Source organism: Micropterus salmoides, unplaced genomic scaffold (genome assembly GCF_014851395.1).
Source record: "Micropterus salmoides isolate LMB-PRFRI ecotype aquatic unplaced genomic scaffold, ASM1485139v1 Ms_hic_scaffold_8, whole genome shotgun sequence".
In the NCBI taxonomy this organism is placed as follows: Eukaryota; Metazoa; Chordata; class Actinopteri; order Centrarchiformes; family Centrarchidae; genus Micropterus; species Micropterus salmoides.
The window spans coordinates 30,538,731-30,553,562 of record NW_024044570.1 but is presented as its reverse complement, the minus strand read 5'-3'; the positions used below and the strand labels follow the sequence as shown (position 1 = coordinate 30,553,562).

The 14,832-nt window shown below is 39.8% G+C and overlaps 1 protein-coding gene across 1 annotated transcript in view; it reads left to right on the top strand.

Annotated features, from left to right (window-relative positions):
- The window catches only part of gnao1a (guanine nucleotide binding protein (G protein), alpha activating activity polypeptide O, a), a 102,847-nt gene extending 97,441 nt beyond the window's left edge, over window positions 1–5,406 (top strand). Inside the window, exon 8 of the mRNA XM_038705172.1 lies at window positions 2,517–5,406. Within this exon, the coding sequence (XP_038561100.1) occupies window positions 2,517–2,704 (188 nt within the window). The 3' untranslated portion in view covers window positions 2,705–5,406. The remainder of the gene's footprint in view (window positions 1–2,516) is intronic.
- Window positions 5,407–14,832: the final 9,426 nt, after the last annotated feature.

Genomic DNA, 14,832 nt, shown 5'->3' with positions numbered 1-14,832 from the left:
AGCTGTTAGATGTATCTTAAGGCAAGTTTTAAAGGAATAGGTCGACATTTTGGGAAATCTGCTTTCTTGTTTAAACCTTAGATCACAAGATTGAAAGCTGACTTAGTTTTTTTGTAGGGATTAAATAAATTAGATATAACGTCTTAATTAAGGAGCTTTAATGGTGCTGGTAAGTGAATTTTGTTACCTGTGGACAGAGCCAGGTTAGCTGTTTCCCCTTTCCTAAAACCCTCCCCATGTTTCAGGCCACCGATTAACTGCAGCTTCATACAGTAGATTAGTTAGTTGTTCTGCATTGTACCTCTGGTGCTGCAAGGACCAAGCCTGGCATCTACCGTCCATTCCAACCATTCTGAGAAATGCGGCACTTTTAATCAAAGCATGTGTTTACTGAGTCAGTTTGAATTATCAGAGATCACCCAAACAGAACAGCCAAAGGTTTGATGTCGCCTGTTTGAAGAACTGTGTAACCTCAGTTTGAAAAGGGCGATAAACATGAAGATTGACTTTGCCATGTTTAAAAGGATAGTAGAGAAAGAGCAAGAGGAGGCAGCGATAAACAGAGGGAGGGAGGAGCCCAGAGGCTAAAAAAGAAGCTGTGAAGGGGAGAAAAAAACGAGACAGATGTCTTTGTGTGGAGGTGAGTGTCAAGTGTAGCCGTGGCAGTGAAAAGGAAAACCCTGGGAGTCAGAGAGCAGGAGACAGTCACACTTGGTCAGCCATGAAGAGGGGAGAGAGGAGATGGCAAGTGAGAGCTGTCTCCTGCCCCCTTTTCACACAACCGCCACTCTCCTAGCCGATGCTCTTCATTTCTGTCTCTCATGCTTTACTTGTGCTCTGCTAACTGCCTTGATAATGACTGTAAGTCTATCTGACATGTTCCGTCTCTCAGTCTTACCTTACCTTACCTTCCTGCGAGAAGCCATTTAGGATAATCTGTGCAAAAAGAGTAAAGCAAACGGGGAAAAATAAAGCGTTATCGATCTTGAATCACAACTTTAAAAATATCTTTTAAATCAGAGGGAACTTTATAGGGCTACTTTACGTTGCTCTTCCATGAAATGAGATACAGATTTAAAATCAATGCAGCAGACAGAGAGACAGTGACTTAAATTTGACTTTTTCAGTATAAGAACTAATTGCAACTCAGTTGACCATACGCAGCCCTCCTGTTTTTTTGTCTGTTCCATTTCCGGTTTAGTTTAGTTGGAGCCCTGATTGGTCCACACAGCCTGCTATACATTCCTCAAAGTTGGGAACACACGTCCACATTTATGAGGTGGTCATATGGCCTGTCGACACCACATCCATTACAGAAATCAGATTTAAAAGACAATATTCTGTGAATGCAGTACATAATTCACAATTTTGTTCCGCATTAACCAACTTACTATGTGTTGTAGCAACAGCTGTTTAATTTCTGTGCTGTTTAATTGCTGTGAAATTTATAAAGAGCTGTGATGCTAACCAGTATGATCAGTATGATGATGTAGATTATTAAGTTATTAACTTTATTCGCATTCTTCAGAAACAGTCACTCAACCAGGTGATTTTGTACTTTGTTGGTCTGGAATCTGATTTATCAACATGAATTAGCTAAAGCACATCTTTTATCCAAACTATGTAATATGATAAGGTATGGTTTATTGATAATGACATTAACTTGTTACAAAGTAATAAGCCTATGTCATGGAAAACTTATAAACTTCTGTTTATATTGTTGTAAACACATATTAAAGCACAAATATCAACACACTTTGACCAGTCACCATGACTTCTTCCATCTCTGTTAGTCCTCCATACAGTACATTATGTTAATGTCACATATTACCGGTCAGATATTTGCAAAAATGTCAATACAGGAATGTATTTTAGACATATTACATCACACATACAACTAATGTGTTTGATGACATTACATAAATGGGAAATTTAGGAGAGGATGAAAAACAGTGATCGAGAAAGCCTTTCTCCAGAGCTGTACTGTGACACTGGCAAACAGAATGGAGGTCATAGTGACATTTTATGTTTTAGTCATTGTTGCAGTGGTACGCTCTGGATGAAACTCTGGCCCATGAGTAAATTGAACTTAGTGGCCAAATGGGGTTGATGGATTTCCTGTGATTTTAAAATGAGTACTTCTTGGGAATATATCACTCTTCATGGGTTTCCTGGATTTTGGGGCTATTAATGAAACTTGATTTTAACCACAAAGCTGCTGTTTATTAATATTTTTAACAAATAATGTTTTTCTTTCACAACTGTTTATTCCTAACAGATTACTTTCAGCAAAATGTGAATGATATCTGTAGGACTTATTACCACATAAATCTGACAGAACCGAGAAATAGGGAAATAGAGAAGATTTTAGCGAGAATAATCTTGTTATGTAAGATTCGAATACTGGGATCTCAATTACCAGCATTCAGTCCCAGTGTAAAATGTGGAGAGTGCCATTTTAACAGTTCTATTGTATGAGAACTGTATCATGTATGTCTTTCTCCATCTATCTCCAGGACCCAATACCTATGACGACGCAGCAGCTTACATCCAAGCACAGTTCGAGAGCAAGAATCGCTCTCCAAATAAGGAAATCTACTGTCACATGACCTGCGCCACGGATACAGGAAACATCCAGGTGGTGTTTGACGCCGTGACCGACATCATAATCGCCAACAACCTCCGAGGGTGTGGCTTGTACTGAGCATGCCCACACACCTCGTGATGCCCTCCCCCCGTTGTCCCCTCTTCTCTCTCCCCCTGTCCTCCTCCCCCCTCCCTGTTCCCGTTCCTTTGACATTGCTGTGGAAATGATGATGGTGATGGTGACGCTGATGATGATGACGCGTATTATTTAAAGAAAAAAGAAAGAAAAATGCAACTAGGTACATATTAATAATGAGGATAATTAAAAAAAAAAATAGGCATACGTATATAAATATATATATATAATGTTTTTAGTTCTTGTCTCTTCTCGCTCCGACTTCTCCTCCTGATGCTCTTTGGCCTGCTGCCAAGCAAACTAATTTGTTTTAGTAGAAAACACGAAACCCTACAGCCTTGAAAACTTCTTGAACAAAGTCAATGAAAGCCTCTGTTCCCTGTTTTCCTCTTTTTCTTTCTCAGCTGTGTCTTTTGTTGTTAACAAAAACAAACCTGTACTTTTTTTTTTGCAGATTTTTTTTCTATGAATATGACTTCTGTTTTATTTTTGTTGATCGTGTGTATATTTATTACGAGTATCAGTCTGTACACTGATTTTTATTCACATTTTGCCTCACCTTATTTGTGTATGATTTTTTTTTTTTGCCATAGTAGTGATTATGTAATAACGTTTTTTTTGTTTGTTTGTTTTTTTTGCGGAAATATGTGAAAATGTCAATAGCACTAAAAAGCACCAGACAGGTCGGCGAAAACCTTAAAATATTCTCGGGACCTGCTGAAACTGACACACTGATTTTAACATTTGTCTTTTGTTTACATTAGCCATAACATTTGAAGATGTTGTCAATTTCCCGTTTGATTTTGAGTAGCTTGTATCATTTTACTCCCCACAATCTAGTTTTCATCAACAGGAAGTGAGGCTTCCTGTTTCCCAATTTTGGCCTTGGGCCATTAGCCAATCATCGGTTATGGCCGAGCCTGAGAGCCAATAGGAAATGTGTCCTATCAGTGCCATGTAACAGGTACTGTACTGTAGATAGCTACGCTTTTAGAAGCAAGTACATAACATTATAACTCTACCTTCCTCACTGTTATAATCTCCAGACACACTAACATTCTCCATGTAAGGAAACTCACTCCTGGTTTGATAATGGTCGATTAATTTATTAATTTATTGATTGATTGATCGTCTGTCCTACACATACCTATCTTTCTTTCTGGCGCGTTTTATTACACAACACCACCACCATGCCTTTACTTCTCTCACCTCCATCCATCTCTTTCTTTTAGCATGGTGCCCTGGTGTCCTGATTTCTGGGTCAAAGGGCCCCTCCTTACGTTCCAACCCTTCTCACCCCTCCCTCCCGCCTTTTTTCTTCTTCCTTCCAGAGCCCTGACACAGATAGCATGAGACAGATAGCATTTGTATAAAGAGACCAGTTCAATTCAGAAAACTTAAAAAATAAAATAAAAAGCTTCACATAGATACTGTTGAGATAATAATTTTTAAAAAAGAATTTTAATAAAAATTGCAAAAGATGAATAAAAAAGATGGGGGGAAAAAATACACAAAAAGAGCCAAGAAGACGGATAGCAGCAACAGCAGGAGACGGATCAATGGTTCCTGACTGGGACAAGGCGGGGTCAAATTTAAAACAAAATGTGAGAGGCAAAGTTTTGAAAGGTCACAGCTTGGGAGAAGTGTAGATTTTGGGTTTCTCGCAGTGACATCTAGAATTCAAACCTATAACCAACCAACAATTAATAAAACTGACAACAACAGTCATGATGATCCTGTAATATTCTCAAAAGATACTCTTTCTTGTGCTTTGTAGCTACAAAATGTTTTTTTTTTCCTCTATATTTCCCTTTTTTTAAATAAAAAAATGTTTTGCAAAGGGTTCCAGTTTGACAGCGAGCTGATCTGGAACCACGACGCTCTCAGACCGACTCTATGTTGTTGTAATGCTCTGAACTGTGCCCCACCCCTCTCCCCTTTTACCGTTTTGCCTGTTTCCCTGCATTAGAACCGTGTCCTCACTTTAGCCTGACTCAGAACGATTACATATAATATTATAACAATATCTATTTTTTATGATTTCAGAAAAAAACAAACCACTTTTTTGGGGGAGAGCACGTTTCTCGCTGCGTCCGCTAGTTAGGGACGCCGCATGTACACACATCAACGCTGTATAAAGTCATGCTCCTTTCTTCTTTCTTCTTCTACTACTTCTTCTCCATCTCTTTTCAGTTTGACACACACCTTCCAGGTCTACAATGAAAAGCACAGTTCTCACGTCACACACACATACACTTGCTGGCACTCACACACACACAATAAGTAGATTTTGAAATTTGTTATCTATTCATACCTAATCTATGTTACCCCTCATCGATCTATCTACCCATCAATCTATATAGACCTCTCTTTCTTGCCCTCTTGATTTTTATTTTTCAAAAAAGAAAACTACTGTGTATAATAACACGATATACCTGTTTCTTTGGCGTTCTGTTCCTGTTACTTTCATATTTTCTTTATTTTTTACCTCCTCTATGTTCTCTTCTTTACCCAGTGAATGCTTTTTTCTGTGCAGCTTATTTTCTCTTTCTTTCTCTCTTTCCCCTTCTACTCCTCTTTAGTGAATGGTTGTTATTTCATGTGGGATGTCCGTGCTGGAAAAACCAATCGAATGTAGTGTTTACATTAAAAAGCCACTGTTTTCATGACTACAAAAAAGCCAACCTCTTCTCGTCTCCGAGTCATTCAGTGTCACTGTGTGTGTGTGTGTGTGTGTGCGTGTGTGTGTGTTTACCTTTCAGCTTCGAGGAAACTGCTCCCAGGCAGTGTCACCCATTCAGCCAGACTGAATATGTATGAGCAGTTCTCTAAAGTTCTCTAAAATGTGACTTTGCTATGTAGATGCTAGCATCACAATTGCTAGGTTTAATTCAAACACCAGGTAAAGTGTGTGGTCAGGCCCCGAGAGCGTAACACCTTAGTAAAAAGCTCGCCAGCTGAAATGTAAAACACTTCCAACAATTGGAAATAAAATCATTACAGTACCATAGCTAAAACCGAACCAGCTTCAGGATTACTGTTGGCGCACACTGTGACATCTAATGAGAGCTCTTTTAATTGCCTTTTAATCGTAATGTCCTATAGCCAGCGGCAGGCAACCCTAATACTGCTACAGTATCAGGTTGCCTGCATCATTCCCATCAGTTGTGACCTCCCCAATTTTACTGCTGATTGGCGAGGCGGCAACGCTAGACACAGCTTTAAAACCAATCATCCAAGCTCACAGACGACCAGACATATTTTCACCCATGCCAGAGGTGACACTGTAGGGAGAGCAGTGTCGGTCCTTTGGCCCACCTCTGGTCCAGACTGGAATATCTGGATTACCATGAAATTTGGTAATTTTGATGCCAATTTGTCCCAGTGGCCCAAAAAGCACTTTCCCCATAGTCAGCCATTATAAAAGAGACTGCTCAATTATTACACTTAGTATTATGAATTTTTAATCCATGGTGATTTCTATTTGTATAACTTTCCCAGAGCCTAGCAAAGCTATTTGTATGTCATTTGTTATGTTACAGCCTTATTCCAAAATAGATGAAATTCATTATTTTCCTCAAAATTCTACAAACAATACACCATAATGACAACATGATGAAGTTTTTTTGAAATCTTTGCAAATTTAGTAAAAATAAAAAACAAAAAAGAACACATCCATTACAAATATTCACAGCCTTTGTCATGACACTCAATTGTGCTCATGTGCATCCTGTTTCTAATCATCTTTGAGATGTTTCTACAACTTGATTGGAGTCCACCTGTGGTAAATTCAGTTGACTGGACGTGATCTGAAAAGGCTCACACCTGTCTATATAAGGCCCCACAGTTAACAGTGCATGTCAGAGCGCAAACCATGAAGTCCAAGGAATTGTCTGTAGACCTCTAAGACAGGATTGTATCGAGACACAGATCTGTGGAAGGGTACAGAAAATTTCTGCAGCATTGAACGTCCCAATGAGCGCAGTGGCCTCCATCATCCGTAAATGGAAGAAGTTTGGAACCACCAGGACTCTTCCTAGAGCTGACCGCCCGGCCAAACTGAGCGGTTGGGGGGATTAGGGGGTGGAGGTGACCAAGAACCGATGGTCACTCTGACAGAGCTGTGTCTCTGGAGAAAGAACCTTCCAGAAGAACAAACATCTCTGCAGCATTCCACCAATCACGCGTGTATGGTAGAGTGGCCACTCCTCAGTAAAAGGCACATGACAGCCCACCTGGAGTTTACAAAAAGGCACCTGAAGGACTCTCAGACCATGAGAAACAAAATTCTGTGGTCTGATGAAACAAAGATTGAACTCTCTGGCCTGAATGGCAAGCGTCATGTCTGGAGGAAACTAGGTACCGCTCATCACCTGGCCAATACCATCCCTACAGTGAAGCATGGCGGTGACAGCATCATGCTGTTGGGATGTTTTTCAGTGGCGGGAACTGGGAGACTAGTCAGGATTGAGGGAAAGATGAATGCAGCAATGTACAGAGACATCCTTGATGAAAACCAGAGCGGTCTGGACCACAGACTGGGGTGAAAGTTCCATCTTCCAACAGGACAAGGACCCTAAGCACACAGCCAAGATAACAAAGGAGTGGCTACAGGACAACAAGGTGAATGTCCTTGAGTGACCCGGCCAGAGCCCAGACGACGCTCCCCATCCAGCCTAATGACGCTTGAGAGGTCCTGCAAAGAAGAATGGGAGAAACTGCCCAAAAATAGGTGTGCCCAGCTTGTAGCATTATACTCAAACAGAGTTGAGGTTGTAATTGGTACCAAAGGTGCTTCCACAAAGTATTGAGCAAAGGCTGTGAAGTTTGTAAAATTTTGACAATAATGAATTTCATCCATTTTGGAATGAGGCTGTAAGATAACAAAATGTGGAAAAAGTGAAGCGCAGTTTGATTTATAAAGTATTTAACTATTGGCTTCTGAATAAGTGGTTTAGATAATGTTGTTCAGGAGTGCACTTGTCATGTCCATGTCTGATTGTTCAGATGGTTGGCCCGTGCATTACTTTGTACAGTGTACTCACTGCATCCCCAGACTTTTGCTGTTTGTGAGTGAGTTGTTATAATAATTACATGATATTATATGTAATGTTACAATACATACAAGGATGAACATTATGATCATTATGAAGACCCAGGTCATAAAAATAAGGACTTTCTCTCAGATTGGGAAATGGAAAAAGGGGTTTCTGGTTCAAATATCTGTCTCACACATACACACACACACGATCCACACATGATAACAGAGAGAAACAAACATGTTGCTTCCTGTCCTCCCTTCAGTTGACTGCCAGTGGGAGGAAGTCGTGAAGTGAGTTGACATATTTCAGAAGGACAAACACTTCCTGTCGCGCTCTGATACAATCTAAATCTCAAACACACTCTCTCAAATATTGATGCCAACAACACTGAAACTCTTTTTGGCTTAATGTAGACATATGTAAGTGTTTACCTGCTCTCTGTTTGCTTTACACTTAAGATTCTCGTCCTCTCATCTATCCTATTGGTTGTACTACAAGAATGTTCTCCAAAGAACACAACAAATTTACAGTGCAGTTATCTGTTCATGACAGCCTGTTGATGTGTCCATACATGTGTTGATAATGCTTATATCTGTGTCTCTGCAGCGCAAATACACACAGAGCTCTGTCATGTCAGTACACGGATATAAAGCAAGGGAGTAATTCTGCACACGCACAGTATTCATTCACACATGAGGAAATAGAAGGAGAGGAGTCTTTCATCCTCGCTGCTGTGGCAGTAGTTAGATGGAAAAGGCTGGTTTGCCGGGTTCAAGCAGAATGCAGAGAGAGGAGGAGAGAGGCTAGGCAGATGGAGAGACAGGAGACGGGAAGGTGAACATAGAGGGAGGGATGGACGGGTATAAGGAGTAAAAGCTCTGAATCTTATCTATTCAACTCACCCTAATTGCTTTTCACTCTCCCAACCTCCTATTTCCTCCTTTCTAGCTCTTTTGGGCCAACAATATGTACCCATATCTGGTTGGTTTGTTTGGATCCCTCACACTGTTCTCACTGTCCACATAATTTGTTACACAGCGACAGTACACATCAGCACCAACTATAACAACATTTACATCACAACACTGACAACATATGATTATGATCGTTGTTGGATTTTCAGAATCATCACCATTATTTTAATCACTTTTACTAATCACCTACTTTACAACAACATCGACAATATGTACAGAATGTGCTGAGCTTCGTGTTAGTTTTTATGTCAAATGCTGACATTTGTGAAGGTGTCAGCGGGTTTGTAACCCTCATCCAACATGCAACCTTTTAACAGTACAAGGCTCTTACACCATGTTCAGACAGACAACTGCACGGTGTGAAAAAAATGTAGCCCCCCTCATTGGCTCAGTGGGGGTGTCAAGGGAAGGCCCGCCGGCAAAAGAAATGCAAAAACGTTGAATCAGACTCAGCGAGGCACTGTGCTGGTGTATTTCTTTGTAAAGCGATCGGCGTATTTCTTCTTATCTCACCATCATTGCAATGAAATGATTGTAAAATTGTGTTACATAGTATTATAAACCATCATGGGGGGTTTTGGTGTCTGATAAGCCCTTAAACTTATAAATCAGTTGCTCAACTTGAACCCTATTGCGTTATGTCACTAGTACCCGAAACAACACACATATTTTGGTGCTTTTGCTGAAATGACTGATGGTGTCGTTCTTCTTGAGAGGACAGTCTTGTTTCCATGCAAGGCTGTTTTCTGTCTGAACATCCCCTTAGTGAGAGTAGCCTCTAGGTTCATAAATTCTGAAAATCTCTCATTGTTATTTCACTCTTCTCAGTCACTCTAGCCAAAAGAATGTCTAATGGTCCAAACGTTCAAAAAGTAAAAGTGAGTAACATTGTTAGATATATGCTTATATGTTATCATAGCTGGAGCCAGAAGGCACTTAACTTAGCTTAGCATAAGGACAGCAAGCAGGGGGAAACAGCCAACTTGGTTCTGTCCAGAGGTAACAAATAAACCTATAAACACTAATTAATGAACATGTGACCTGTTTCTTCAAGTCATAAACAGAAATTTGAATGAAATGAAAAATTATAGCCATAATTAAAGATTCTGCACAGAAGTGGTGGGTGAATTGAAAAACTGTTACAGAACATAACATGTTAACATAAACATAACATACACGTTATTAACATAACAACATAATACGTTAACATAAACATGTTACAGCATGTAAAACCACAGACTGTCGATTCTGTTTGTGTACGGATTAAAGGTGTTGGTAGCCATATTCTAGTCAGAGCCAGCTGTTTAGCTTGGCTAATTGGCTTCAGGCTCCAGCTTTCTTATTTATGGTACAGACAGAAGAGTGGTATCAACATTCCCGTGTATTGTGAAAAAAGAAGACAGCTAAGCATATTTCCCAGAATGCTAAAGGTAGATTTATGGGCATTTTATATAGACAGAAAAAGGGGAAATATGGAAGGGACAGAATAACAAAGCAACACAAAGAACAGAGGCCCCAGCAGAAGAGAGGAACAGATATAGATTTTTGATTTAGCAGGGTGAAGACTGACAGGGGAAAATTGACTGATGAGTTGAGTGACTGACAAGTGCATTAGACAGTCGAGTGTCAAGAATCTTGAATCCTTCCCCGGGCGATTTCACTCCCTTTCTGCCAGTGAGATATTTTTTTAAGTCCTGGGGAAAATATCAATGAATCATCATCAAGTGAAACAGATGATAGCAGCAGTAACATCAGACTTCTCCTTAACTGAAACAGACAGAGCCTACTTCACACACAGAAGTCATGTTAAACAGAAGTGTAAGTAGGAAAGACTTCCATCCTTTTTTACTGAATAAAAAGCCAGTCTGGGACTTTGTGGTGTTGAACTGAACAGGCTGCTTTTTATGTTCTAGAAAATAACAGGCAAATTACATTCTACCACACAGCACTTTGTAATACATTATCTCGTGTCTTGCCGCCTTGCACTTACTTTTGCACATCTCTTTTGCTGAGGGCAAACAGGACAAAAAGTACACTGATAATGATGCGTTCCAATAGAAAAACATTTTTCTCTTGTGCATGATTCAGTGCATGATCTTAACCACAGCTGTCACTATAATAGCCAAGAGTACAAAGTAATAGTGAAATATGATGTTCTTTGCCAGCGTGCAAGCTATTATGATCAATAAAGGAAGATGGGTTTAAAATGGAAATGGGATCCCTGTCAGATTTAATTCAGTATACTTTGGGATGGTTTAATATCTCATTTGGTCTGGAGTTGTCAAGCTTTTCCCCACGTAGTTAAGAAGACTTTTCAGGTCCAGCTGACAACAAACATCAAAGAAAAAAAATTAGAGGAGCCTTTAAGCAGCAAAATGTATTCGGACACATTTTTGGTGGTGTTGGCTCTGTGTTCCAGCATAGTGGATTTGAAATAAAAGTATGGTTATGAGGTTAATGTGCTGGCTCATAGCTTTAAAATGAGGGTGTTTACTGCCACAGAAATGTCATGAGTTTTCAAGTCACAAGGAGAACAAAATCATACCAGAAACCTTCCCAGTCCTTATGATCTCTGCTGGTACACCTAAGAGACTGGAGGCATCACGTGCAACTGTGTGGAAAATTACTGTACACTGGTGAATCAGCAAGGACAAGTGTCTGAATGAACACCGGAAAAAGACAACATCAACTGTCTGTGCACACCAGTCATAAACTGGTAGCTGCATCGACTGGGAAGGGGTCAAAAGTCATTAACCAGGCGTCAGAGGATGCCTGAAGACAGATCGAGTAGGTCATTCACATCTAACACCAGAGACAATCCTTTAACAAAAAAGGGCTTACCATCTCGTCTATAGAGTGTCGTAGACTAATTAGTAGACAAGCCGCCATTACTGCAGTGGCACGTCACATACATTACTCATGTCATGCCTTTGCCTGTATTAAATCACATTAGTCAGCAACACAAAAATTGGCTGCTGGAATCCTCTGTATTGGACCACTTCACACTTAGAGTTCAGCTGCATGACAAATAAGCAACATGATGAAGGCCACACGATGCAGTTGAAAGTCCTTTCCAATGCATGGACCTAGTGCTAGTGTATGTTTTTTGTCAAATAATTAATATTTTCAAAGGAATAATAATAATAATATTTAAAGGAATAAGTCACCATTTTGGGAAATGCAGTCACCCATACCTCCACCCCCCATAAATACTTTATTGCTTTATTGCCATCCATTTGTGTGCAGTAGGAAACAGTACATAGAAGAGCACACTGTATAGTATGTTTGGGTTAATTACCCTAAAATTAAGGGGACTATGTATAAAACTGGCCACAGTTCCTACACTGTTCATCTGCGGGTGCAGTGATCGCTCAGAGTAGAGGAAAGAGAGCTCCTAAAGAGCCGGTCTGGACAAAATGGGACTCATGTTGACCAGACAACGGAATTCAAAGACTGTTGTGTCTACATCGTTGCAGAGACTTGCCCCATCAGCATCCTGGATCAAGCATTCGGCAGGTGGTTCATGTTCTGAGCTGTGAGCGCAAGACTCCAGACTCTGTGTTTTACATCGATGATGCTTGGTGCTCAAACACAGTCAAAATGGACTCTGTTTCCTAAATGTCAGTTTATTGTGAAGATGAAACTTTCATATTACCATCTGGTTGCTGCTACATTAACCCCAGATGCAAATAAAAAAAAAAAAAAATGGTGTATCCATGTTTGTAAATATGTATATAAATAACAGAATACATTGTTTTTATTTTATATGTTACCATATTTTAACATATACTTTGTTAAATGTTGTGTGTAGCATGAAGGAACTACAAATTTCGTTCTGTTATGCAGCCTTGTGCTGTATAATGACCAATAAACAACCTTGTACCTTGTAGAGCCAGCTTGTGTTACTGTCTTATTACTTTGTAACTGTAAGCTTTATATGCTTTTATATAAATAATGAATGAACATAAATCCAGTGTTCATGGGGTTGGAACAAAATGGCCTTCATGTTATACTGAGAAAACACAAAGAGAAAGAGAGAAATGCCTTCATACCGGTTCTCCATTCAAGTCATGCATCATTAAATAACAGACCAGACTCTGTGCTTTGGTGTTCGTCCACATTTGAAAGGAATTGCTGAGCTGACAACACCAAGTGAGACAAGTTGTTTCTCTTTTTATTAGAGAACATTATTCCAGTGTTTGATTTCCTCTGAAATTAGATCCAAACTTCAAAAGAGCATCAGATATCTGCTCAACAACAGGTGTTAGCAGACATTACTAATGGAAGTCGATTCATTAAAAAAATTATAGGTTAGGGAGAGATTAAGGATGGATTAAGCTGTCCAGTAGGATCATCCGAGCCACAGCCAAACACCTTTTGTCATGTTGGTAGCTAGCCTCGTGACTTAGTTTTGCATCAGTATCAATGACACAATATATTATAACTAATCAGGTTCAAAGCAGGTTTGCCATGTGTTGTTTTGTCTCATTTTCACACAAAATGTTACCCTGCATAAGTCATACATCACAGAACATTCCTCAGAAGCTGACACATGCTGCCTCATAATTTAAAAGTTAACTTTTTTTGCTGGCATTGCAGAAAAAAAATGGAGTAGGTTAGACTGAAAACATAAAGAGATTTTAGAGGTAATGAAGAAGCAGAGAGGAGGAGGAGAGAGGTGGGGGGAGTGTAAAGAGATATAGAGGCACATGGCGGTGGGGGGGGCTTATCGCCCTGCAATAATTTTTAAGAGGCCTGCACTAAGATCAAGCAGAATTAGCAATTATCATTCACCTTGAGATGTTTAGCCAGGAGCCTGCCAATTTAATGAACTTAGCCCACTGCCAGTGCTAATCCACTAAAGCACCTGCTTTACAGTTCATCAGTAGTGACTGTGACTGAACATCACACAGCGCAAAACAACTTACAATTGTTGTTTCAAACACATTTTCAACTACTTTATACATAGTTTCCCAGTTTCCCATACATTGATTTCATGTTTGGGCTATAAGGTATTGCCAGGTCAATTAAAGGGTTGATTTGTAAATACAATAACACAGATGTTCTTGCTCCCCTGTTGTGGTATCTAGCCATGTAGATGTTATTGGTTTCGCTTGTCCAGGTGTTGAGATATCTGTCTGGCTTTGCTAGTGAGCACTAAACATTAAGTACAGCTGATGCTGATGAGAATGTCATTAGTTTGCTCATAAACCAAAGTAATAGACAAATTAAAATTTTGACCCAGTGATTGTGTTGGATAAACAAGTCGGGATCGCTAAAGTTATTACACTTCATCCTATGGGGGGCATTATGGTTTGAACCAAATGTCTTGGCAATCCATCCATGTTATTTTTCACATTACTGTGCTGCATAACTGTTGCTCCTCTACATAAGAAATAATATTAAGCTGCTAATATAAAACACATTGGCTTGGTAATGAAAAAGTATGCTAAGATATTTATATTTCATGTGCAGATTCTATAACGACAGCAGTGCCATAATGGTCAAAAAGTCTCTCCTCACCTTGCCATCACACTATGCAAATCACAACACATCTGTGTTGGCCACCATCTTTACAAACGCTAACTCCACCGTCACTGTCTCTGTCAGCCTCCTCTCTTTTCTCTGTCTCTCTTTGTGGGTGCTCTGTTTTCGTCCCAGGCCTACTGGATCCACATCTGCTCATAGCGAGCTCCAAGCCTCTGCACATCACCTGACTGCCCATGCAGGCTGTTGCTTGCCTGCAGACATGTTCCCCTGCTTACTAACAATTCAGTTTATACAGTTTCTACCCTGGAAAATGGATAGAGAGCCATCTCTGTTAGCTTACATACTTACCTGTGTAGGAGTTCATACTACCTTTGTGATACAAACAATAAACATAGTACAGTAGCCAACAGTTATTTAGCAGTGTTTCTATAGAATAGTACAGTAAAAGTATATTTTACATTTTAAAATATTTAAAATATTTTAGCAGCAACACAGATTTCACATCTGCCAAGTGCGACTAGTCGGTTTTGTTCACTGTGGTTCGGCTACCAGTCCAGATCATGATCATTTATCCAGTCTTGTATATTCATTAGGTCCTTTACTG